Consider the following 22971-nt stretch of genomic DNA (forward strand, 5'->3'; position numbering starts at 1 on the left):
CTGGGGGTGGGAGTGTCTTCTGCTTCTGAGCCTGGGACCCTTCTTGGGTTCGGGGCAGGCTCCCCAGGGATGGAGAGACACTCAGAGCCAGGCGGAGGCGGGGCCTGGGTTCCGCTCCCCACTCCCACGGGGTACATTCCCAGCCTCTGCACGCAGTGCCCTCACCTGCCAAAGGGAACGAAGGATTGAAAAGGAGACTCAGGCCAGTCCCGTGCGCAGGGCCAGACGGATGGTTTTATAAACAGCCAAAAGGAGAGCGCCAAGGGGAAGGACATGAGGAGGGAAGACAGCCTGGCTGCCTTCAGCAGGAGCCCCACCCATGCCCAGGGCACTGTGCCTGAGACCCCGCATCTCTCCACCCTTACCGTCTGGGCTGCAGGGGTCACAGCGCGGCTGAGCTACATTTTTCCAACTCGAAAACACCCCAAACCACTGGCCTCTGCCCCAGAGGAGCACCCAGCTTTCTGCAAATGTTCCCAAGGCCCAGCCTTGCAGAGGACAGGGACAGGGGACCTGGGGCCACCCTCCCTTGGCTTGGCCCTTAGCGCCTCCTCTAGGTTCCCTCCCAGCTGGGTCCTCCATTCCACTTTCATTCTGCTTCTGACTCACTAGGGATTCCACCCCACTGTTTCCGCGGGACCCTGGGCCGCAGGACAGGTGGGGAACCACGCTGCGGCAGCCCATGGTACTCTCCAGGCACCACGTCCGTGGAAGGGGTTATGTGCCAGAAGGGATAGGGGGACTTTGTTTTCTGGTGCCTGAGATGTGTCAGTTCAAGGCCAAACTCGCAGAACAGGGTCCCCTGGGCAGCTGGCTTCATCCCACCCATGAAAGAGGCCGCAGAAGCTGCAAGGCTCTGAGACCCCGGTGTGGGTGGGGCTCACTTCTGCACAGCCCCAAAGTGCTTTGTCACGAAAGCTCACCGAAGGAAAGGCCGAGTGGGGGCTCTCTGTGAGGGGGTAATGGGTGGGCTGGGGTCTCAGAGCTGACCATGGCGAGCTGAGCCCCCTCCCTACTCCCACGCCTGACCCTACCCTTCCTCCGGCTACAGATCCCCCTTGGCAGGGAGGGGTGTCCTTCACCCTCTGTCCGCCTGCTCCTTCCTGGGGGCCACACGCGCACAGGGCCCGCGCCCTTCCTTCTCCTGGGCATGAGGGGAATGCCTCTCCCTAAAGTCACCAAGGCCTATCTGGGGTGACCTCAAGCCCCCAAGTGTCCGAAGGGTCTGACCCAGGGCGTCTGTCCTACCGCTGGTTCCCGGGGCCCCCGGGGGTAGATCAGCCCGCCTTCTGCCCCACCAGCTATAGACCCTGCTCTGTGGCCCACCTGCCCACAACAGCTGTCGACAGAGAAAGGCGCCAGGAGAGGCGGGAAGGGGCACGGGGGAGGGGCCAGGCCTGGAGGAGGCTCTAGGGAGGTGAGGGGAGGGGAGGGGAGCAGAGTGAAGGGGAGGGGAGGGAGAAGACACCTGCCTCCCTCCTCTTTTCTCCCCTCCTGTGTCCTCCCTCCTTGCGGAGCATCCTGAGAGCCAGCAGGGGCCACAGGTCTCTCATTGCCCTGCGCTGGTTTTGTCCGAGGAGACACTGGTGCTCAGAGGGGCAGGGATTCGCCCCCAAGCCCAGGCCCAGCACTGCAGAGACTCCTCGGGTGGGTCCAGGTGAGGATCAGGACCCCCACCCCCACCGTCACGCCCACACTGCCTCCTCCCACCCTGTGAGCACATGAAAGAGCTTCATCCTCTGCAGCTCTTCCCAGATGGTGTGGGGGTGGCCGGGGGGGCGCCACCCACGTGGCATCCAGAACCCCATCAAGCCTTCCTCATGCAGGGAACCAGCCGGGGCACTGAGAGGGCAGGGGCTGGGCCAGTTTTAGCTGTGGCTCCTCGGCCCACCCTCCCCAGCCCACGGGGAGGCCAGAGCCACCGGCTTCCCCCTGCTCTCCTCTTGCAGAAGGGGGGCCTGTTTTAGAGTGAGGTCCCTGTGAGCCACGTAGGGTCTTCAGGGACAGCCAGAGCCTAAGGCACGGGGCAGCTCAGGCAGGAACTGTGCCGGGCAAGGGCAGCAGGCCCTGGTCCCAGATCCTATCCTAGGCCCTCCTGGCTCTGCTGTTCTGGTCTCCGAGGGAGTAGCTTTCTTAAGCACAGGGCCTCCCCTGCCCTCACCCTCACACCTAGCGTTTGTCACATGCTCCCGATGGGCCTGGCACTACTGGACATCCTCAAACCAGTGGGTGACTTGGAGCCTCTCAGTAGCACCATTTATAGACAGGAAACTGAGGCCCAGGGGGCTACATAATTCTTTAAGGGTTGCCCAGCTCAGAAGGGAAGGGGTGGGTCCTGAGCTCAGCGAATCTGGCCTCGGAGCCCCCAGTCACACCCACCTCAGCCTGCTGGACTTTCTGGGGCATCTTAGTCAGATGGCCACAGTGACCACGGGGTCTGCTTCCTGCTGTGGCCACACAGAGCTCACAGTCTCCCCAATAAGTCTGTGGCCTGGGACTCCTCTAAGGCCCACTGAGGGTTTGACTGCTCTTGTCCACTCCCCACTCTCCTGAACTGCCTAAACTCAGCCTCCTCTGCAGGGGCCAGTGTGGCAGGAGGGTTGTCCGAGGCCCACAGGGTTGGGCAGAGCCGGCATCCAGCACCTGGCACCCCAGAGGCTATGCCACCTCCCGAAGGACTCTCTGCTCTGGGCTCCTACTGAGAGAAGAGAGACAGACCCTCTCATATTGTTTTACACTCAGTAAAAATAAAGAAAACTAAAAATAAAGAAACTAAAGTCAGGTAGCCCAGCGCCTGGGAACCAGACCCGAAACCAAGGAACCAGACCGGAAACCAGGCCTGGGCCTGCCTGACCTAAGCCTGGTAGTTAAAATTCGACCCCTGACCTAGCAACTGATATTATCTACAGATTATAGAAAGACATTGTAAAACTTCCCGGTCTGTTCTGTTTCACTCTGACCACCGGTGCATGCAGCCCCTGTCACGTACTCACTGCTTGCTCAATCGATCACAACCCTGTCACGCAGACCCCCTCAGAGTTGTGAGCTCTTAAAAGGGACAGAAATTGCTCCCTCGAGGAGCTCTGCTCTTGAGACAGGAGTCCTGCCGATGCTCCCAGTTGAATAAACCTCCTCCTTCTTTAACTTGGTGTCTGAGGAGTTTTGTCTGTGGCTTGTCCTGCTACATTTCTTGGTTCCCTGACCGGGAAGTGAGGTGATTGGCGGATGGTCGAGGCAGCTCCTTAGGCAGCTTAAGTCTGCCCTGTGGAACATCCCTGCAGGGGACGCCGACCAGCCCGAGTGATGCAGATCCTGAGAGTGCTCCCGGGTAGGCATTTGTCCTGGCGGGACACCTCCCCAGAGCAGTGTGTGGCAGGCCCCCGTGGAGGATCAACGCAGTGGCTGAACACTGGGAAGGAACGGGTACTTGGAATCTGGACATCTGAAATATGGTAAGGCTAGTCTTGGGAAGTTGCCCACTCCATTTGAGTGGAAGCATGGCCTGATCACCCACGGCGTGCCTTTATCGGCACTTTGGTTTTGGTTTTGGTTTTGACTTGGTTTGAATTGCTTGACAGGATTGGTCTTGGGAACTTGCCTACTCCATTTGAGTGGAGTGTGGCCTGATTGCACACGGCGTGCCTGTACCGGCACTCTGGTTTTTGTTTTTGACTTGACTTGGATTGTTTGATGCTTTGGTTTTGGTTTTGACCTGGTTTGGATTTCTGGATATTCTGATTTTGGTTTTGATTTTGGTTTAGTATAAACTGCAAAAGTGTGCATGTGCCCTTTTCACCTGTTCCTTGTTCTGCAGTGTGTGTGTGTGGTGTGAGCGTCATGTTTTGTCTTGAAGAAGCATGGGTCAGGCACACATAAGCCCACCCTACTAGGAACTACGCTGAACAATTTCAAAAACGGATTTAAGAGACTATGGAGTACTACGACACCAAGAAAACTTAAACCTTTGTGTAAGATAGACTGGCCAGCATTAGAGGTAGGTTGGTCATTAGAAGGAAACCTGGACAGGTCCCTTGTTTGAAAGGTATGGCACAAGGTAACCTGCAAGTCAGGACACCCAGGCCAGCTCCTGTATATAGACACTTGGTTACAGCTGGTTTTCGACCCACCGCCCCCAACACAGAGTGGTTGAGAGAACAGCAGCATAAGCAGCTGGCAAAGGCAAGGAAAGACCAGCAGAGAGAGAGCAAAGAAAGAGACAGAGAGAAAAAGAGGCGAAGAGAAAAAGAAAGAGACAGAGAGGAAGAGACAGACAAAGAAGGAGTCAAGGAGAGAGAGAGAGAAAGAGAGAGGCAGAGAGAGAGAGGAAGAGACAGAGGCAAAAGGGAAGTCAAAGAGAGAGAGACAAAACCAAAGAGAAGAAGAAGACAGAAAGAGATATACAAGTAGTGAAGAAAAAAAAAGTCATCTATACCAATTCTAAGTTAATTTGGACAAAATAAGGTCTTACTAATAGCAAAGGATAATTAAAATCCCAGACTTACAAAGCTTTCAACAAAAGTAAAGTTTGTTAAAAGTTAACAGTGTAACATGTATTATAGTAACTTCTATTTTTGTGGCCTTAGTCTAGTCCACAGACATAAAAAAAAGTTCACTTTGGAAAAGAACAGTTATCGTCTTCAAAAAAAAAGGGGGGAGGGTGGAACTTATATAAAAAGAGTGTTATGTGGTAAATTCTTGTACTGAAATAAATTAACTGATTGTTTAAAGAAAGAAATGTTTGTAATAAGTCAGAAAGGTAAGGCATGTCGAAAAATTGCCTGTAAAAGTCGTGAAACAAAAACAAAAGTTATAAAAAAGTATGTTAAAAAAGAATTTATGCAAGAAATGTTGCATAATTTAAAAGTAACTAGGCCTCCTGAATGTAAAACTTAAAAAAAAAAACCAGTTTATGTGCAAGATGTGTAAGAAAAGTAAAATATACCTTTGATAAAAGAATTATAAGGAGGCATAAGAATATAAATTTTTACCTACATTGAAAGGTTAAAAATATGTATATTTTGTTTTAAAGGTTTAATCAAGTTTTAAAATGTTAATTGAAAAGAAAATTATGTGTGTAAACATTGGCTAAAATTAAAGAGGTGTCATCCAGTTTTTCTGTAAACTGGACATTAAAATAAAAGCATAGCAGGTTTTTCTTAAAGCACCAACCTGCTCTTTAGCAAAAATTATAAAAGGTTAAAAAGGGTCTATAAAATCTTACCTTATGGTCAGACATTAAAAATTAGATAAATATGTCTACAAGGTTTTATTAAAATTAAGTTTAACATTAATAACACACTAATATAAAGATAAAATGTATCTGGCATAAAAATTAAACAAAAAGCATTATTAAATATAAAATAGTGTTTAGCTTTCTTTGGTCTAAAAATTAATAAAAATAGGTGCTAAAGGAGATTTCTCAGTAAAAAGGCACTAAGGATTATAAAGTCCAGTCCATTGCCAAGGTCCCCACATTTAAAACAAAAAGTCAATTTCTTAGAAATTATATAGTTGGTTTATCTTCCACTTTCCTTTCCCTCAAAACAAAGTCTTTTAGCACATGTACCACTCCTAGAATTTCCGGTAAACCAGCATGAGCCTGAAGATCACATTCTTATTGAAAGGTAGAAAGAAAAACTCGAGCCAGCCTGGGAAGGACCCTACCTGGTGCTGCTAACCACCAAGACTGCTGTTCATACAGCACGAAAGGATGGACTCGTCACACCCGAGTCAAGAAAGCGCCACCCCCTCCAGAGTCGTGGGCCATAGTCCCAGGGGAAAACCGTACCAAACTAAAGCTAAGAAAAATCTAACTCTTTTCATCTAGTCTATCACTCTTTCTTCTTTCCTCGTTCTATTGCTGACCATCTAGTTATTAACATAACCAAGTCAATTTTCCCTCAAACTATTGCATGTAATGCTTGCCTTGTTATACCCTGTAAGGACTTGCCAAGTCAAAGATAGCTTTCTACTTCAGAAAAGTACTTCTGTCCCTCCTGACTCTTCAGACTAGGCATTAGCAAACTAGGACCATTTAATCCGGGGAGATTTCGATAAAGACCCCAGTGCCAACCAGGAGTCTTGCCCCCCAACATAGAGCTTTCATGCCATAGTTGGTACAACACTCTGTGGACCACTAAAGAGCAAGGATGGACTGCCCCAACTGTGTTTTGTAATTTCCTAAAACCATACATTCATTTTACTAGAGGATCATAGAAGTTAAAGACTTAAAACAAACTTTAGCAACTAAGACAGGATACCAAGATGCAAATGCCTGGTTAAAATGGATCAAATATTCCATCTGCACGTTAAACAAAAGCAATTGTTATGCTTGTGCATATGGCAGGCCAGAGGCCCAGATTGTCCCCTTTTCACTAAGGTGGTCCTTCAGTCGACCAGGTATAGGCTGCATGGTAGCTCTTTTCCAAGATTCTACAGCCTGGAGTAATAAGTCATGCCAAGCTCTCTCTGCTATATCCCGAAGTCCAGCACCCTGTGGGTCAGCCCCTGAAGGCCATCCAGCCTCCGTTTCCCAACACTAAGTTCACTTCATGTCTCTCACAACAGGGAGGAGACTTAGCACTCCTTGGAGACCTGAAAGGATGCAGTGAGTTTAAGAATTTTCAAGAGCTTATGAATCAGTCAGCAAGGGTTCATCCCCGAGCGGATGTGTGGTGGTATTGTGGTGGACCTTTACTGGGCACTCTGCCGAATAGCTGGGGTGGCACTTGTGCTTTAGTCCATTTGGCGATCCCTTTCACCCTGGCATTTCATCAACCAGAGGGAGAAAAAAATAAGACATTGTAAAGCGAGAGAAGCTCCTTATGGGTCTTTCAACTCTCACATCTATTTAGATGCAATTGGAGCCCGGCAAGGAACACCAGACCATTTTAAAGCTTGAAATCAAATAGCTACAGGATTTAAGTCAATATTTTAGTGGGTTACAGTTAATAAAAATGAAATTAGATAAACTACATCTATTACAACCAACAGCAACAAGCTTTTCATGAGTTAAAGAAAAACTCATGTTGGCCCCAGCCCTGGGGCTACCTGACCTGACAAAACCCTTTACATCCCATGTGTCAAAAAAAAAAAAAAAAAAATGGCAGTTGGAGTTTTAACCCAGACTGTAGGGCCCTGACCAAGGCCAGTGGCCTATCTCTCAAAACAACTAGATGGGGTTTCCAAAGGCTGGCCCCCATGTCTAAAGACCCTGGCAGCAACGGCCCTGTTAGCACAAGAAGCAGATAAGCTAACTCTTGGGCAAAACCTAAGCATAAAGTGCCCCCATGCTGTGATGACTTTAATAAATACCAAAGGACATCATTAGCTAATGAATGCTAGACTAACTAGATACCAAAGCTTGCTCTGTGAAAAATCCCTCCATAACCATTGGAGTTCACAACAACCTAAACCCCGCCACCTTGCTCCCGATATCAGAGAGCCCAGTTAAACATAACTGTGTAGAGGTGTTGGACTCAGTTTAAACTAGTGGGCCCAACCTCCGAGACCATTCTGAAACATCAGTAGACTGGGAACTGTACGTGGATAGAAGCAGCTTTTCCAACTCCTGCAAAGTGACTCTGAAGAAGACGACAAGCCCTTCCCCAGTCACACCCGGAAGCCGACTGTTCCATGCACGGCTGAAGCATGAGGAAACTCGTTGCGGGACTCGTTTTCCTTAAAATTTGGACTTGTAGAGTAAGGACTTCAACTGACTTTCCTCAGACAGAGGGCTGCTCACAGTGTATACATCAAGTCACTGAAGTAGGACAAAAAGTTGCTATGGTCCTATTATTTTATGGTTATTATAAGTGTACTAGAACTCTAAAAAGAACTTGTTTGTATAATGTTATTCTATACAAGGTATGTAGCCCAGGAAATGACCAACCCGATATGTGTTATGCCCCATCTGAGCCTCCCATGATCAGTTTTTAAAATAAGATTAAGAACTGAAGACTGGTGGGGCCTCATGAATGCTACGATTAATGTGTTAGCCAAAACAAAACAAAAAAAGTAGGTGCCCAAACAAGTCACCTTAAAATTTGATGCCTGTGCTGTCATTAATAATAATAAATTAAAAATAGGATGTGGTTCTCTTAATTAAAAAAGAGACTATATGGCCAAAAATAAGTACATTTATCATGAATTAAGACTATGTGAAAATAAATGTAGATACTGGTCTTGTGTCATTTAGGCCACTTGAATAAAAAAAAAAAAGAAAAAATCCTGTCTACCTTCAGCAAGGGAAAAGTGGCCGTTCTTATACCAGTGGTCCGTGTAACACCTCAGAACTAGTAATAACCAACCCCCTTAATCCTCGCTAGAAAAAAGAGAATGTATAACCCTAAAAATTGATGGAGCTGGGCTAGATATTCAGGTAAACATTGTGGTTTGAGAAAACACACAAACACTCTCCTGAGCCAGTATGTCAAACCTTCTATGATGAATTGAATGTGCCAGTACCAGAAATTCCAGGAAAAACAAGAAATTTGTTTTTGCAATTAGCTGAGCACATAACCCAGTACTCAATGTCACTGCATGTTACGTATCAGCACAAGTGTACTATATGAATCAGTATCAATCTGCACATTATCAATATTGCACAGGAAGACAAAAGTAGCGAAAATAAGAGTGAGAACTCCCGCTAATAAAAGTGAGAGTCTCAAAGGGGGGAAATGAAGGAAGAGAGACAGACCCTCTCATATTGTTTTATACTCAGAAAAAAAAAAAAAAAGTGCAACTAAAGGCAGGTAGCCCAGCGCTTAGGAACCAGACCCAAAACCAGGCCTGGTAGTTAAAATTCTGCCTGACGTAAGCCTGGTAGTTAAAATTCGACCCCTGACCTAGCAACTGATATTATCTATAGATTATAGAAAGACATTGTAAAACTTCCCGGTCTATTCTGTTTCACTCTGACCACTGATGCTCGCAGCCCCTGTCACATACCCCCTGCTTACTCAATAGATCACGACCCTCTCACACACACCCCCTTAGAGTTGTGAGCTCTTAAAAGGGACAGGAATTGCTCACTCGAGGAGCTCAGCTCTTGAGACAGGAGTCCTGCCGATGCTCCCGGCCAAATAAACCTCTTCCTTCTTTAACTTGGTGTCTGAGGAGTTTTGTCTGCAGCTCGTCCTGCTACACTCCCCTCTGTCACCCCAACTTCACCAGCAAGGACATGGAGGCTCAGAGAATTGTGGGAGCTTGAAACCACCCACTCTGCCTGTCTCCCACAGCTGCTAAGCAGGTGGCTAAGGCAACCCTCAGGCACCCTGTGTACAGTGGGAACCAATCTGCCCACTTGTGGTGTGGGGAGACCCACGTCCCCCAGATGGGGAAAGCACACCCCACTGCAGAGGACAGGCGTTCCGTACTCAAGCACTGTGCCTGCCCGAGCTGAGGCCCCTTTGCTGACCCACCCCCGAGTATGGGAGCGGCCAGATGTCACCAATACCCAGAGACAAGTGGCCAGAGGGAGCCGCCAGGGGCAGGTGGGGGCCGGTGCGCATGCAGCCACTTCCATAAGCAGGCCCCCCACCTGAGCCACGAACTCAGGACTGTCGGAAGCCCCAGAAACATCCAGCACCAGAACCATCTGTCTGGCCCCATGCTGGGCCTGTGTGGTGTTTCTTGTTCAAGGTCACCAGCCTCGTGGTGGGGCTAGAACTGGGCCCCTGAGCTGCAGATGGTAGTTTTCTGGGGGGCACTCAGAGAGTCCCACATGCCTGCATCCGCACTGAGCCAGGTCCAGGTCCCCGGCCCTGGCAGCACAGCAGCTTCCCTGAGCTCCCAGGCTGAACTTTAAAACAATGCCTCCCAGTTCAGCTCCAGCCCCACTCTGGGATCCCTGGACTCAGCGGGCCAGGGGCCATTCTTAGGGCAGCTAAGCCCTGGGCTCTGTGCCAGGCTGCCCGAGCTGGCCAGTTGGCACCCCTTGGAGTCACCCTGTTCTTTGCACCTGGCGCTCCCATGGGAGTCAGGGGTAGGGGACAGCATGCTCTTGGCCCAGCAGCCGCTGTTGTGAGGGGGCTGGGCCCTGGGGTCAGAATGAGGCTTGGCTCTCCCCACGCAGGCCTGGGCCAGCCTTTGTTCCAGGGAATCCCCCATCTCCGTGAGCCGAGCTGTGGCTTTGGGAGGAGGAATTTCATACGTGGCTTTGGGAGGAGGCGTGTCACTGCCCGACAGATCCGGCCACCTTGCTGTTTGTGGAGATTCGAGGCCCATCGTCACCCCGTGGCTGGGGAGTAGCACGTTCCAGCAGGTGGGGGCTCGGACCAGATCCTGATGTGGAGCTCAGGGAACCCTCCGGGGCTCCGGGGGGGACAAGCATTTCCCACCCACAGGAATGCGGAACTGCTCCTTCTGCCTCCCTGAGCCCAGGTCCTCCTCCTGACACAGCGTGGGTCTGTGCCATCTTAGGCACCTTCTGCCCTCTGCAGGGGGAGTGGGGGCTGAGCAACCTGGGGTCGGGAGGCTTCCGGATCTCAGGGGACAATCTTATGGGTCTTCCTCCCTCCCTCCCTGGGATCCAGCGGCCAGTTCCTGCCCCTCCCCAGATTGGAGGACACGGATGTCCAGAAGGGGACCTGGAGGGGGTGGGGTCAGGACCCTTGTCCCCAGAGATCAGCTGACAGAATTGTTCCAAAGGGAGAGAGGGGAGAGGTCGCAGTCTCACTTTCTTGCACTACCCAGCCCCATCCCTAGCCCACCCTTTCCCAGCATCTGCCTCGGTTTCCTCGCCCATAAGGGACTAGAACACGTGCGGAACACTGTCGGGCGTTTCCACTGGGACGGTTTCCTGAGCAGGGGTGGGAGGGCAGGGGTGGGTGGTTGAACCCTCAGATCCAGGCTGAGCAGGGGTGGGAGGGCAGGGGCGGGTGGTCGAACCCTCAGATCCAGGCTGAGGGGCTCCTCGGAGGAATGGACCCCCCTGGCGCTGTTGCCTTCCAGACGCCCCCCACCCTGGGACTGCGACTGCCCAAGGAGGTGACTTCTCTGGCCCCACATGGCTCTGTGCCAGCCCAGCATCTGCAATGGAGACACAACGGGCAATATGGCACCTCCACCTTCCCCACCCCACTTCACTCTGCTCCTTCCGACTGGAGCCCCACGGCCCCCACTCCCTCCAGTGCTCAGGGTGGCTGGGCCGCCCACCCCTGTGCCTCAGACAGTCATGCGCAGGGGCAAGGGAGGGGCTCCAGCTCCTGGAATGGGGACTTGAGGGAGGAGGAGGGCCAGGCTGGGTGCCCTCAGGCCCCCAGAGGACCAGCACTGCCTCCCTCCCTTGCGGGCTGAGCGCAAGTGAGGGAGGACCGACCCTGCCCCAGAGGCGCTGTTCCAAGTGTGTGTGTCTCCCCGTAGTTCACGTAGTTCGGGTTGTTTTTCCCGTAGCCGCACACAACTTCCCTACCTAGGAATCCCTGGGCCGGGGGCAGCCAGCCTACGGGCGGGGCCGAGCAGCTGACGAGTCCAGCGGGGTAGGCCCGGGGTCAGGATCTTTGCCCTCTCCTCGTGCGTGGTGCCCGCCTGCCATCCACCTCCTGGCAGAGTCGATGCCTTGCTATGGGTGGCCGGAGAGATAGGCAGGAGCGTGGCTCCCACCAGCTCCCACAGCCTGGCCTTTTCCCCCAGAGGAGCAGCCAATGGGGCAGGGCTTGAGACTCCCAGGAATGGGGGAGCCTGCCAAGATGGGGTGCCAGAGGCCTCACTGACCCTGTCTGCCCCCTGTCCAGTCCTCTTCGACTGGAAATAGCACCTCCATCTACCTTTGGGGGTTCCTGTGTGGGAGGCCCGCCCCACTCCATTCCATCCTCACCCTGTTCCAGGAATGGTGGAGCCCAGGCCAATCAGAGGCACAGAGCTGGCTCAGAGATGGGCCCTGTGACCACATTCAGATCAACCAGAGGCAGGACTGCTAGACTATGGGAAAAGAGGGATCTCCTCTCCACAGGGATAGGGCATGCTGGAGCAGCCTGGTCCTCTTCACCATGAGTGGAGAGGCTGCCTAAAAACAAAGCCACTGCAGGGGAAAGCAGGCCAAGAGACTGAGGGAGGCAGCTGTGAAGCACCTGGACCCAGTCGTGCCCGAAGTCTTTTCTATACCTGGATCCAGCTGTAGAAGCCCTTCCTACACCTGGACCCACCCATGTCCAAAGTCCTTCCTACACCTGGATCCAGCCATGCCTGAATCCATTCCTATCTCTGGATTGACAGTTACATGAGCGGATACATTTTCTCCTTTGCAATTTGAAGCATTCTGAGTAACCCACAGGGGAAGCTGTACAACCAAGAGGCTATCTCCTGGTTCTGCCAGGCTCCCAAGACAGGACAGGCCACATTTGCTGCCCCCACTCCAGTCCTCTACAGAGGGCAGTCCCCCACTCACCATGACAGATGTGGTCATGCCCTCTAGGTGGAAGACGTCCATGCTGGAATCCGTGCCGCCCACCACCTCATTATTCCCCCGGCTTGACTGGGGAAGGTCGAAGTAGGTGCTATCTGGTTCCCTGGGGCAGGGAGAGGAAAATAGAAGCTGTCAGTCCCCAGTCTGGGCGTCACCCCCATACCTCCCAGGCCCAGAGCTCAAGGATAGCTTGAGATTCCTGGTGAGGCCTATGTCTCCTGCTCTTCCTACTCCCTCTCATGCCATCTCTGTCCTCCACCTGCTCCTCCAGGGCTGCTGTGAGTGCCAGAGAGGCAGAGCCAGTCATGGCCTCTGTTATTCTGGGCCTCTGCTAGCCATGGGTCCTTTCCAAACCTGGGAAAAGAGTCTGAATTTTGGTCCTGCGTCCCCAGGGAAGGCCTAGGGCAGTGGTCTCCCTTCCCTGACCCTCTGACCCAGCCCTGTCCCCAAGTTGATGAGGGTGGCCAAGGTTAGCTGAAGACCAGTGTGGAGCCACCTCTTCTGCTCTGGTCCAGTCAGCCCAGCGAGGGTGGTCAAGGCTAGCCCAGAATCCCAGTGAGGGTGGCTGGGGCTAGCCCAGAGTCCTCCCGGGGCCACCCCTCCTGCTCTGGCCCAGTTAGCCCAGCGAGGGTGGCTGAGGCTAGCCCAGAGTGCCTCCCAGGGGAGCCCCAGGTCTGGCCAGCCGAGCACACTCACAGAGAGCTCCAGAGGTGCTCAAACGTGGTGCCTCCATCGGGGGAGGTGGCGGTGGACTGGGCCATCTTCCTCACGCCGGCCTCTGAGGGCAGCTCACTCTGCAGGAAGGAAGGAGTGACACCTGAGTGCCCCGGGAACTTGTGTTCTGTCCTCCTGTGACAGCCTCGGCGGGGGCGAGGGTGGGGTGGGCGGCAGGCAGGTGGGCCTGCCTGGGACGTCCCTTGAGCACTGGCAGGTGCCCCGCCTCACCCTCCCTGTGCCCTCTCCACTGTCATTTCGTCCACCCTGCTCCCTGCGGCTGGAAACCGAGGGCCAGGTGGGCGGCTCTGCCTTGGAGGTGGTGGGGCTGGATTAGACCTATCCGCGGGGGCACCCTGGGCAGGCAGGTGCTTCTCAGAGCCGCCACCTCAGAAGAGGGGGTGAGAGCAGCACCCCCTCCTGGGGCTGCCTTGAGGGCCTTCAGGAGAGCAGACTCTTTGAGATGCTTGGGCTGGGACAAGCGTGTGAGGCCTGTGGTCTGTTATGATCCACTGTGTCTAGGTTTGGCCTGGAGGATGCAGCCAGGTTTGGGGTCTCCCTGATGCCTGGGACCTGGAGGTGGTTCAGGTCCCAATCGCCCCATCTGGGGAACAGTGTGTGTGACGGATGCCCTGGAGGCTGCAGCCGAGCCCCAGGCCAGAGCTTTGCTGTGCCAACTGCTGGGGGACACAGACGTCCCCTCACCGTCTGAGCCAGGGCTCCTCCCTGCACCCCAGCCCCGCAGGGAAGCCTGGCAAGGCTGGGAACGTGAAGCTGCCCTGTCCTGGAGCCGGCCATCGCCTGGGTGGTCACACCTTGAGAAGGAGACACCCAGGGAATGGGGAGCCCTGACCCAGCACCCATCCGCTGGTCTTCATCTCCACCACTGCTCCCCGAGAGTCCCTGTGCCCAGCTCCCAGTGGCCCTGGACACCCATGAGGAGGTAGCAGTGTCCAGGGGGGGCACAGCTGGGGTCCCTTTTCTATGCTGGGGGGCAGGGGACAGGGAAACCCTAGCCCGCCCTGCCCACAGCCCCCAGCCCTGGCTCAGGTGACTTCTGCCCTGGGCCAGCCTCCTAGGTTCTCGGTGAGGTGCCATGGGACAGGCTTGGCCACTGCCCTGCAGTGCTCAGGCAGGCAGGCCTGGACCTGCCCACGGCCAGCGGGGTGCAGGCCACGGCCTGGAACCTGTCGCTTTTGTCCTTCCCCGGCAGGTGGGAGCTGATAGAAGCCCATGGCACACTCCTGGGCCACCACATGCCAGGCCCTGGAGAAATGGCACGGGCCAGGCTGGGGTGTGGCCAGTGAGCCATGATGGCCTGGGACAAGCAGCTTAGAGGGTGCTGGCCCAAGCCACCTCCCCCAGGTGGGCGTGACCACGCCACCCACTTTTCAGGAGCCCCAAGGCTCAGAGGGGTTAAGTGACTTGCCTGAGGTCACACAGTTGGTGATGAATGTCCCAGGGGCTCTTTCTCAGAATTGGAAGTTAATGTGGTTGCCCTGCCCCATGCCATTTCACCATCACGTGGCCAGGCAGGGATGCCCTTGCAGGCCTCCGATCCTGGGCTGGGCTGGGCTGTCTAACACCCCAGTGGAGCTGAGGGTAGGCATGGGGACTGCATCATCCTGTTCATTTAAAATGAGAGGGCGTGACAGGAAGCAGAACCGCAGGCTCAGTTGAGGCTGGCACAGGGCCCTGGGGGAGGGCAGAACCTGCCCGTGCCCCATGGTGGGTCCGTTTGGGCTGAGCAGTATGAGTGGGGTAGTCTCTTGGTGCAGGTGTGTGGGCCAAGGCTGGGTGGGAACGAGTGAGGGGCCCCAGGCACATGTCCTGAAGGACAGGAGCACTGGAGGGGCTGGACTGGGAGGAAAGAAATTCCCTCAGATCCAAGAGGACAAGCCTGGGAAGGTTTTGCTGCCAGAGGCCACTGGGTTGCATCCCCTTCATTTTGCAGATGGGCCACCTGAGCCCAGACATGGAAATGGACTTGCCATCCACAGTAGGTGGGTGACAAAATCCCAGCTCCCTTCACAGCAGCACCATTCCCGGTAGCTGAAAGGTGCACATAGCCCAGATGCCCATCAGCAGAGGGCGGGCCACGTGAGACATGGTGCCAGCAAACAATGGAACACTGAAAAGGAACAAAGCTCTGACATGCTACAGCGTGGGTGAGACCTGAAAACCTCATGCTCAGGACACACGACCTCATCTGTCAGCCTGTGAGCTGTCCCCTCCCAAAGGCTAAGGTGGGACAAAGACAGAGAGAGACAGAGACAGAGAGACAGAGAGAAGCAAGGACAAAGAAAGACAGGAACTGGTCAGTGAAACATTATTTGTGATCTTATGCCTGGGACATGGGCGTTGGCTGTATTTTCAAGTCGGCATCATTTGAACTCCCACTGAAGCCACACCCTCTCTTCCCACTGAACCCTGAATGAGGAACAGCAACCCTTCCTGTTGGCGCGTCCCTGCCTGCTGGAGACCCAGCTTCCACACCCCCGACCAGCATCCACTGTGCACTGCAGGACACCAGCTCGGCCTCTCGTCCCTGCCTGCTGGAGACCCAGCTTCCACACCCCCGACCAGCATCCACTGTGCACTGCAGGACACCAGCTTGGCCTCTTGTCCCTGCCTGGGCACAGGACAGAGGCCAGCGAGCGTGGTCATGGGTCCCCGGTCCCACCCGCCCAGCCCTCCAGGCCCACAGGACAGGCCACCACCAGGAGCGTGTGGGGTGGGAAAGGGGCTTTCTCTGCACCAGGAGTTGGGTCCCCAAACATCCCCCAGGCCTATCTGCCTGAGATGTGGGCAGTGGGCCTCCAGGTGCAGGCGTGTGGACCGGCCAGAAGCCCTGGGCAGATGCATCTTCCAGGACACCCCTCCCCATGGTGGGGCTGGGGCAGGGCCCAGGAATCTGCACTTTTAAGAAGCCCCCAGGGGAGTCATGAAGAGCCTGGGACAGGCCCCCCGAGGAGGACACTGTCATGAAGGCTGGCCTTGCCACTGCCTGGGGTCCTGCTGCAGCCACCGGCCTCCCCCATGGGAGTCACATTCCTCATCAGTCAAAACCAGGACCTGGAAACCTGCCCAGACTTAAAGCACATAGAGGAACTGGAACCAGAAGCCACCAGATGCCTGATTCCCAACTTCCTGGGAAAATGCCAACGCTGGTAGCATTGGCCCCAGGGCCCCACAGGAACACTGGTCACAGGCACAGAAGCCAGGCAGGGGCTCCCCCAGTCGGCCTCACACACCTGAGCTGGTGACCGGCTCTGTGGGCGTCTGGGAGTACCGGGCACGAGGAACAGGAAGCGCTGTTGCGGGTGCAGGGAGGCTGAGTCCCCCTCTGCGCTGGGGCAGGGGGAGTGTGTGCCCTCTGCCCACAGCCGCCTTTCAGGCAAGGATCCCAGTGGCAAGAAAAATAAATCAATTCTAAAACAACGGCCTTTAAATTAAGTCCGGTTTTCCTAACCATGTGCCTTTTAATTTGAAAATTCGTTCACAAGGGGAACCCAGTTCTGGGGCAAAATGGAAATTGCTTTTGAAACATTGCCAGTCATGTTAAACATCATGTGTGTCAATGGGGAAAAAACACCAGTTTCATAAGACATCTTTAGGAAGTTTTATTGACATTGTAAAATGCAAATACATTATTGGAAGTGTAAGTTTTTCTTTTCTTTTTTTTTTTTTGAGACGGAGTCTCGCTCTGTCGCCCAGGCTGGAGTGCAGTGGCCGGATCTCAGCTCACTGCAAGCTCCGCCTCCCGGGTCCACGCCATTCTCCTGCCTCAGCCTCCCGAGTAGCTGGGACTACAGGCGCCCGAGGCCACCTCGCCCGGCTAGTTTTTTGTATTTTTTAGTAGAGACGGGGTTTCACTGTGTTAGCCAGGATGGTCTCGATCTCCTGACCTCGTGATCTGCCCGTCTCGGCCTCCCAAAGTGCTGGGATTACAGGCTTGAGCCACCGCGCCCAGCCGGAAGTGTAAGTTTTTCTATGAAGATTTAGTCTAGGAGGAATGGGCTGGGTGGAGTGGTTCATAACTGTAATCCCAACACTTTAGGAGGCCAAGGAGGGAGGATCTCTTGAGCCCAGGGGTTTGAGACCAGCCTAGGCAACATAGGGATACCTCAGCTCTCCAAAAACTTAAAAAAAAAAAAAAAAAAGGCCGGGCATGGTGGCTCACGCCTGTAATCCCAGCACTTTAGGAGGCCAAGGTGGGCGGATCACGAGGTCAGGAGATCGAGACCATCCTGGCTAACACAGTGAAACCCCATCTCTACTAAAAATACAAAAAATTAGCCGGGCGTGGTGGTGGGCGCCTGTAGTCCCAGCTACTCAGGAGGCTGAGACAGGAGAATGGCGTGAACCCGGGAGGCAGAGCTTGCAGTGAGCGGAGATCGCGCCACTGCACTCCAGCCTGGGCGACAGAGCAAGACTCCGTCTCGGAAAAAAAAAATTAGCTAGGCATGATGGCATGTGCCGGTGGTCCAAGCTACTTAGGGTGCTGAGGATGGAGAGTCACTTGAGCCCAGGGGAGTGAGGCTGCAGTGAGCCATGATTGCACCACTGCACTCCAGTCTGGGCAACAGAGCTAGACCCCAGCTCTAAAAAAAAAAAAAAAGAGAGAGGAAGGAAGGAAATTAAATAAGTGAGTTCTCAGTTGTAAAGGGGGCATCCAGTGTGTATTTGCACAGGTCTTGCAGTGGAAGGCTTTTCCAGTTTAAGAAATGTGTGGCCACAACATTTGGGGGTGGCCACTGGGGAACTGCTGGCCGGCAACCCCCGGCCCCAGCACCATCAAGTCAGGGCACAGAACTGCAAAGGACAGTTGTGCTGGGTGTTCTTGGTTACGCTGTAGCCAGGCCATAGGCTGCTGGTACCCCCAGGAAGCAGGGCACCTTGTCCCTGCCCCAGCCCTACCCCAGTTTCCGTGAGGCCTCAGACAAGTCCCCTCCCCTTGCCAGGCTGTAAAGATGACCAGCGTTCCAGGTCCTACAGTGACCACAGCAGTGGGAGCAGGACAAAGACCAGCCACCGAGGGCCCTCCAGCAAACCCAGACCTCAGCCTGCTTGGATCCTCAACACTAGGGTCCGCTGCACCGGCTGCACCCCAGGGAGAGCCCCCACACACGTGTGACTCCGAACAGGAAGAGGCTCACACCAGCAGTTACGTCCCCAGAGACCACAGGTGGGCTGGTGAGCGGACTGTGTGGCCCAGAAAACCAGCCTGCCCAAGCTCCCTGGAGCTGAAAAACAGGCTCTCTGCTGACTCCTTGGTTTGACTCAACCTAGTAGTTCTCACCAGGGACAACTCCACCCCCAGGGGATGTTCCCATCTGGGGACATTTTCAACGGGGCCAGAGGGTGCTGGGGAATCTAGTGTGTGAGACAGGGATGCTGCTCAGCAGCCTATGTTGCTCAGGGCAGCTGCCCACAGCAGAACGCACACCCAGGTGTCGGGGCCACGGTGGAGAGGGGGTGCTGCGCCATCGCTCCGAGCTGAGGCTGGCCGGGCACTTTGCAGGGCCCCAGGCTCACACAGCAACCCTGCCCCAGTTCAGGGATGAGCAGGTGGAGGCTGGGAGGCCCAGTGGCTCGCCCAAAGCTACCAAGGGCTGAGGAACTGGGACTCCAGCCAAGCCCGGGTCCTCTGATGGCCTGGCCGCACCCGAATGGTCCCCTCTGCCCTGTGGGGAGGAGTCCGCAGCCCATGAGGGGCTCTCAGGCTCTCTCATCTTACCCTGCCCAACACCTCTGGCCTTGTCTTCCATAGCTTCCCATGAAAACCACAGCCCCCTGTCCCCATGCCCTGTCCCAAGCATCCCCTCCCTGTCCCCCATTCCTCTGTCCTCTCTCTGCTCCCCTGTCCCCATAGGTTCTTTCCCTGTCCCCTTTCCCTTTGTCCCCTAGCTCCCCATCCTCTGTCCCCTCCCTGTCTCCGTCCCTCTGTCCCCTCCCTGTCCCTTGTCCCCATAAGTCCCTGCCCTATCCCCATGGGTTCCCTCCCTATCCCTGTCCCTTTGACCTCTCCTTCTCCCATCCTTCATCCCCTTCCTAGTTCCTGTTTCTGTGTCCCCTCCCTGTCCCCCATCCTCTGTCCCTCCCCATCTCCTGTCCCTCTGTCCTCTCCCTATCTCTGTCCCCATGGGTCCCCTCCCCATCCCCTGTCCTCAGTCCCCACATGCCTGGCTATGTACTCTCTGTGTTCAGCCTTTGTCCACCACCTCCTCCCCACCCTGCCCATCTCAGCCCTATCCCTCCAGGCCAGGCCAGGACCCGGCTTCCTCAAGGAATCCCGTCTCCGGTTGACAACCCATCCTCTCCCCTCACCACCTGACAGGAGGTGGGAGCACAGACACCTCCTGGGCCATGGGCCCACAGGTAAGGCCTAGTCAGTTCTCCCACCCCTTCCACCTCTGCCCAGGCCCAGGGCAGACAGGGCTCCACGACCACCTCAGATAAGTCAGGACACCCCACCCTGGCTGAGCCCACTCTGGAAGAGGCGCTCCCCATGGGGACACCCAGTCCTGCCTGCAGGGGAACTGGCCGCAGGGCTGCTGTTACCCACCCTCCCCTCAGTGGAGCTCTGAGATCGAGCCGTCCGCACTCAGGCTGGGCAGGAGCCGTCTGCCCCATCTGGCCCGGCAGTCCCGGACACTGGCTCTTAAGGGGTATCATAGGAGGGGTGCAGGGTGTCCTCCTCCATCCAGGGAAGAGGGAAAAGCCCCCAGGAACTCCACCCGCTCCGGGCCACCCCTAAAGCAAACATCTCAATGCACTTTGGATTCCGGTGGTTCCCCATCCACCAATGATTTCACCTGTTATTTCAGCAAATCAATGGATTCCAATCTGAAGTGGCAAAGAAACCTGAGGCCATTGTGGGAGGAGACGGTCTCAATCCCCTTGTGCCCTTTACCCAGGGATTCAGGCAGAAGGTCCCAGGACCCAGAACCCAGAAGAGCCCCCGCCTGGGCAGAGGGGTCGGGCGGTCAGCGCTGGCCCTGTGTGAGACAGCGGCTCTCCCAGGCAGCGGCCCGGCGGAATTCCTGCAGGGCGGCGTCAGAGTCCAGTCTCCTGGGGTCCTCTGTGCAGAGGGGCCTCACTCTCCCTTCCCACTACCCCGAGAAGAGGGGCCACTCTCACTTGGTGGGCTGGGGCCAAGGACAGGGGTCCCCCGGAGTGAGGGCCAGGAGGGCCTCCCTCTCAGGGGCGAGGCCCTCTACCAGCATTGCCTGCCCCTCCCAACAGAGGCCAAGGACCATGTGGCCTCCCTCTGTCGGGAGTGGGTGGGATGGGGCCAGACCCTTCCGCCAGGGTTGCCAGGATGGCTTCGTCAGCAGGTCAGGGGCAGGGATGAAGACCTGTCCGCAGGGCCTGGTGAGGAGGGTGCGGCTGAGAGCCCCCCTCACTGCCACAGATGGCACGCCTGCTAGTCTGGGGGAGCCGAGCATGGGGATGAGAGACAAACACAGCCTCCCATGGTGGGGTAGTGTGCACCGTGTGAAATACGCAGACAACTGGAAGTGCCTGAGCAAGCTGCCCTCTCCCTCCTGGGCCATGGCCCACGGGAAGCCGGAGGAGAGGGGACTGTCTGGGGGAATACCTGAGCCTCACCGCAGAAGCTTGAGGCCATGACCAAACCAAAATGCCCGAAGCCCCATGGGTGGGGGTGCCCCGACCAGCTTCCCAGGTCAGTTCACACGCAGCCAAGTGAAACGAAGAAATGCCAAAGCATGGCTGATTCCCGGGGACTCCGGCCACCCCACAACGGCCCAGTGAGGCTGCGCACCACATGCCATGCCACCAGCCAGGAGACACGCAGAGAGGGAAGGCCAGCCCTCCACCGGCACACAGCTGGTCAGCGTGGAGGTAGAACCCAGCAGCCTGGCTCTACCCTGGCCTGGCCTGGAGCTGAGCATGGGAGGCGCAGGCCCAGCTGCAATCCCCTCCCCAGTCCGTGTTCCCACCGCACAGCCCCACCCCGCACCCAGCCTGGGAAGCCCCTTTCCGGAAAGCCCCCGCCTGTCCATCTTTCTTTGCCGGTACATTGAGGCCCAAGCCACACCCAGACATCCAAGGGGCCCACCCTGTCCTCTGCTGCCTGCCCAGGCCTTCTTGCTGTCATAAATGTGTTTGGGTCGTACCAGGACACACGATTCCTGCCCCACCGCTACCTGCCCTGAAGCCCAGCACTGCCGGGCACACACTCCAGTTCCCTCTCCTGCTCTGCCCACGCAGCCCCCCTCTGCCGCTCTCCAGCTGTGTGACCTCAGACAGATGTCTTGGCCATTCTGAGCCTCTGTTGCCTTGTCTGTACAATAGAGATAATTGTAGTGCCTCCCAGAAGCGCTGGGTGGAGTGAAGGAACTCTACGCACACAAAAAGCATAAAGCACTCCTTTACCTGGGCAGGCCACGGCAGATGCCCCACGAACAGTATCGAGCTGCAGTTGACCGACGGCTACTTAGTATCAGGTGGTGGCAGTGGAGAAAGCACCAATGAGGCCCGGGTCCCAAGGGCACCAGGCTGAGGAACAGAACTGCACACACAAGGGCCAAAAGGTGGGGTCTGGAGGCTGCTGGGTCCCTGGCTCCTGAGTGCCTCTCCATTGCACGGTTAGCTGGTGTGTCTCACCCCCTTTACAGCGGCCACCACGCCCTTTTGCAGGGCACTAGCCTATCCTCGGTCTCTCAGGGAATGAGGCACCTTTGAAACGGGTAGTGCCCAGTTGCAGTGGCAGCCCGGTGCCAGCTCCATGCCCGGAGACGTGCATCGTGGTAAACAGACACCGCTGGCCCACTGGAGGCAAATCATGTATGTCTGTGAGGCCCTCAGAGGCTGGGTATGAGGAGTGCGGCTGGTGGAAGAGGAGTCTCCACCCCAGCCCCAGCTTGCTTGCACCTCGGAGTGAGCGGTGCTCCTGGGGGTAAGCGGGTCAGGAGAGTTTGGAGGTGGGGGTCAGAGGCATGAGCGGCCTGATGGGCTGAGCATCCTCTAAGAAAGGGGCGGAAGGAGTGGGCAGGGACATGGCCCTTGGGGGGACGAGGTTGGCGGCGGGAGGGAACTGAGCAGGGCCAAGTCAGGGCACTGGAGCTGTGAACTTGGCGATGCTTCCTGCCAGGAGCCCACCTGTTAGAGGAAGGGCCACCCCGGTGGGGGCAGTGAGAGCAGAGCTGTCACAGGGAGGTTCAGACCAGCACGGTGAGCACAGGAAGAAGACCCAAGGGACCGACTGCCAAGGACGGGGAGTGGGAGGTCCAGGGCTGGGACAGAGCGGAGCTTATGGCCAGAGTGAGTGTCTGAGTCGATACCTGTGTTCACAGGTGGTGACTACAGCGCTGCCCTCAGCAGGGCAGGTGGCTGACGGGGCCGCAGCCGCCTTCGCTGGAGCTGCCACAGCCTTGCTCTGCTCAGACACATCCCTGTCCCCTGCCCCCTCCAATCCTCCTCTCCCACTCCCTTTCTACCCCAAGGATCACACCGGGGGTCACCAGCCCTTGTGTGGCCAGTGGCCATGTTGGAAGGGCCTGTGTTGTCCTCCAGAATCTTCTTTCTCTCCCCGGACAAGCACTTCCGCTCCTCCAACCAAGCGAGGATGACCCTTCCCAAGCTGCTGTCCCCACCTGGCCACTCTCCTCTGGACACCCCTCGGCGGGGATGCTCCACTCTGAGACGTCCCCACCCTGCACAGACCCCTCACCCCTGGCTCTGGGCTTTTCTCTAAGGGATCTGGGATGCGCCCACCACACCCATGGCCTTGTCTCCCTGCTGACCACTCCCCACCCTGCGGTCCGAGCGGACGTGCCCTTCCAGACAACTGTCAACCCCCTGAACTTGTCATGCATCCCGCT

At 55.8% G+C, this 22971-nt stretch overlaps 1 protein-coding gene across 2 annotated transcripts in view; it reads right to left on the reverse strand.

Annotated features, from left to right (window-relative positions):
* Positions 1-22971, reverse strand: part of TP73 (tumor protein p73) — an 86477-nt gene that overhangs the window by 43128 nt on the left and 20378 nt on the right. For both annotated transcript variants that reach the window (XM_010361777.2, XM_030941613.1), the window contains exons 2-3: positions 13103-13200; positions 12389-12509 (exon numbers count right to left, since the gene is read on the reverse strand). In XM_010361777.2, coding sequence (XP_010360079.1) covers positions 12389-12509; positions 13103-13167 — 186 coding nt within the window. In that variant the 5' untranslated portion in view covers positions 13168-13200. The remainder of the gene's footprint in view (positions 1-12388; positions 12510-13102; positions 13201-22971) is intronic.

Source organism: Rhinopithecus roxellana, chromosome 12 (genome assembly GCF_007565055.1).
Source record: "Rhinopithecus roxellana isolate Shanxi Qingling chromosome 12, ASM756505v1, whole genome shotgun sequence".
Lineage (NCBI taxonomy): Eukaryota > Metazoa > Chordata > Mammalia > Primates > Cercopithecidae > Rhinopithecus > Rhinopithecus roxellana.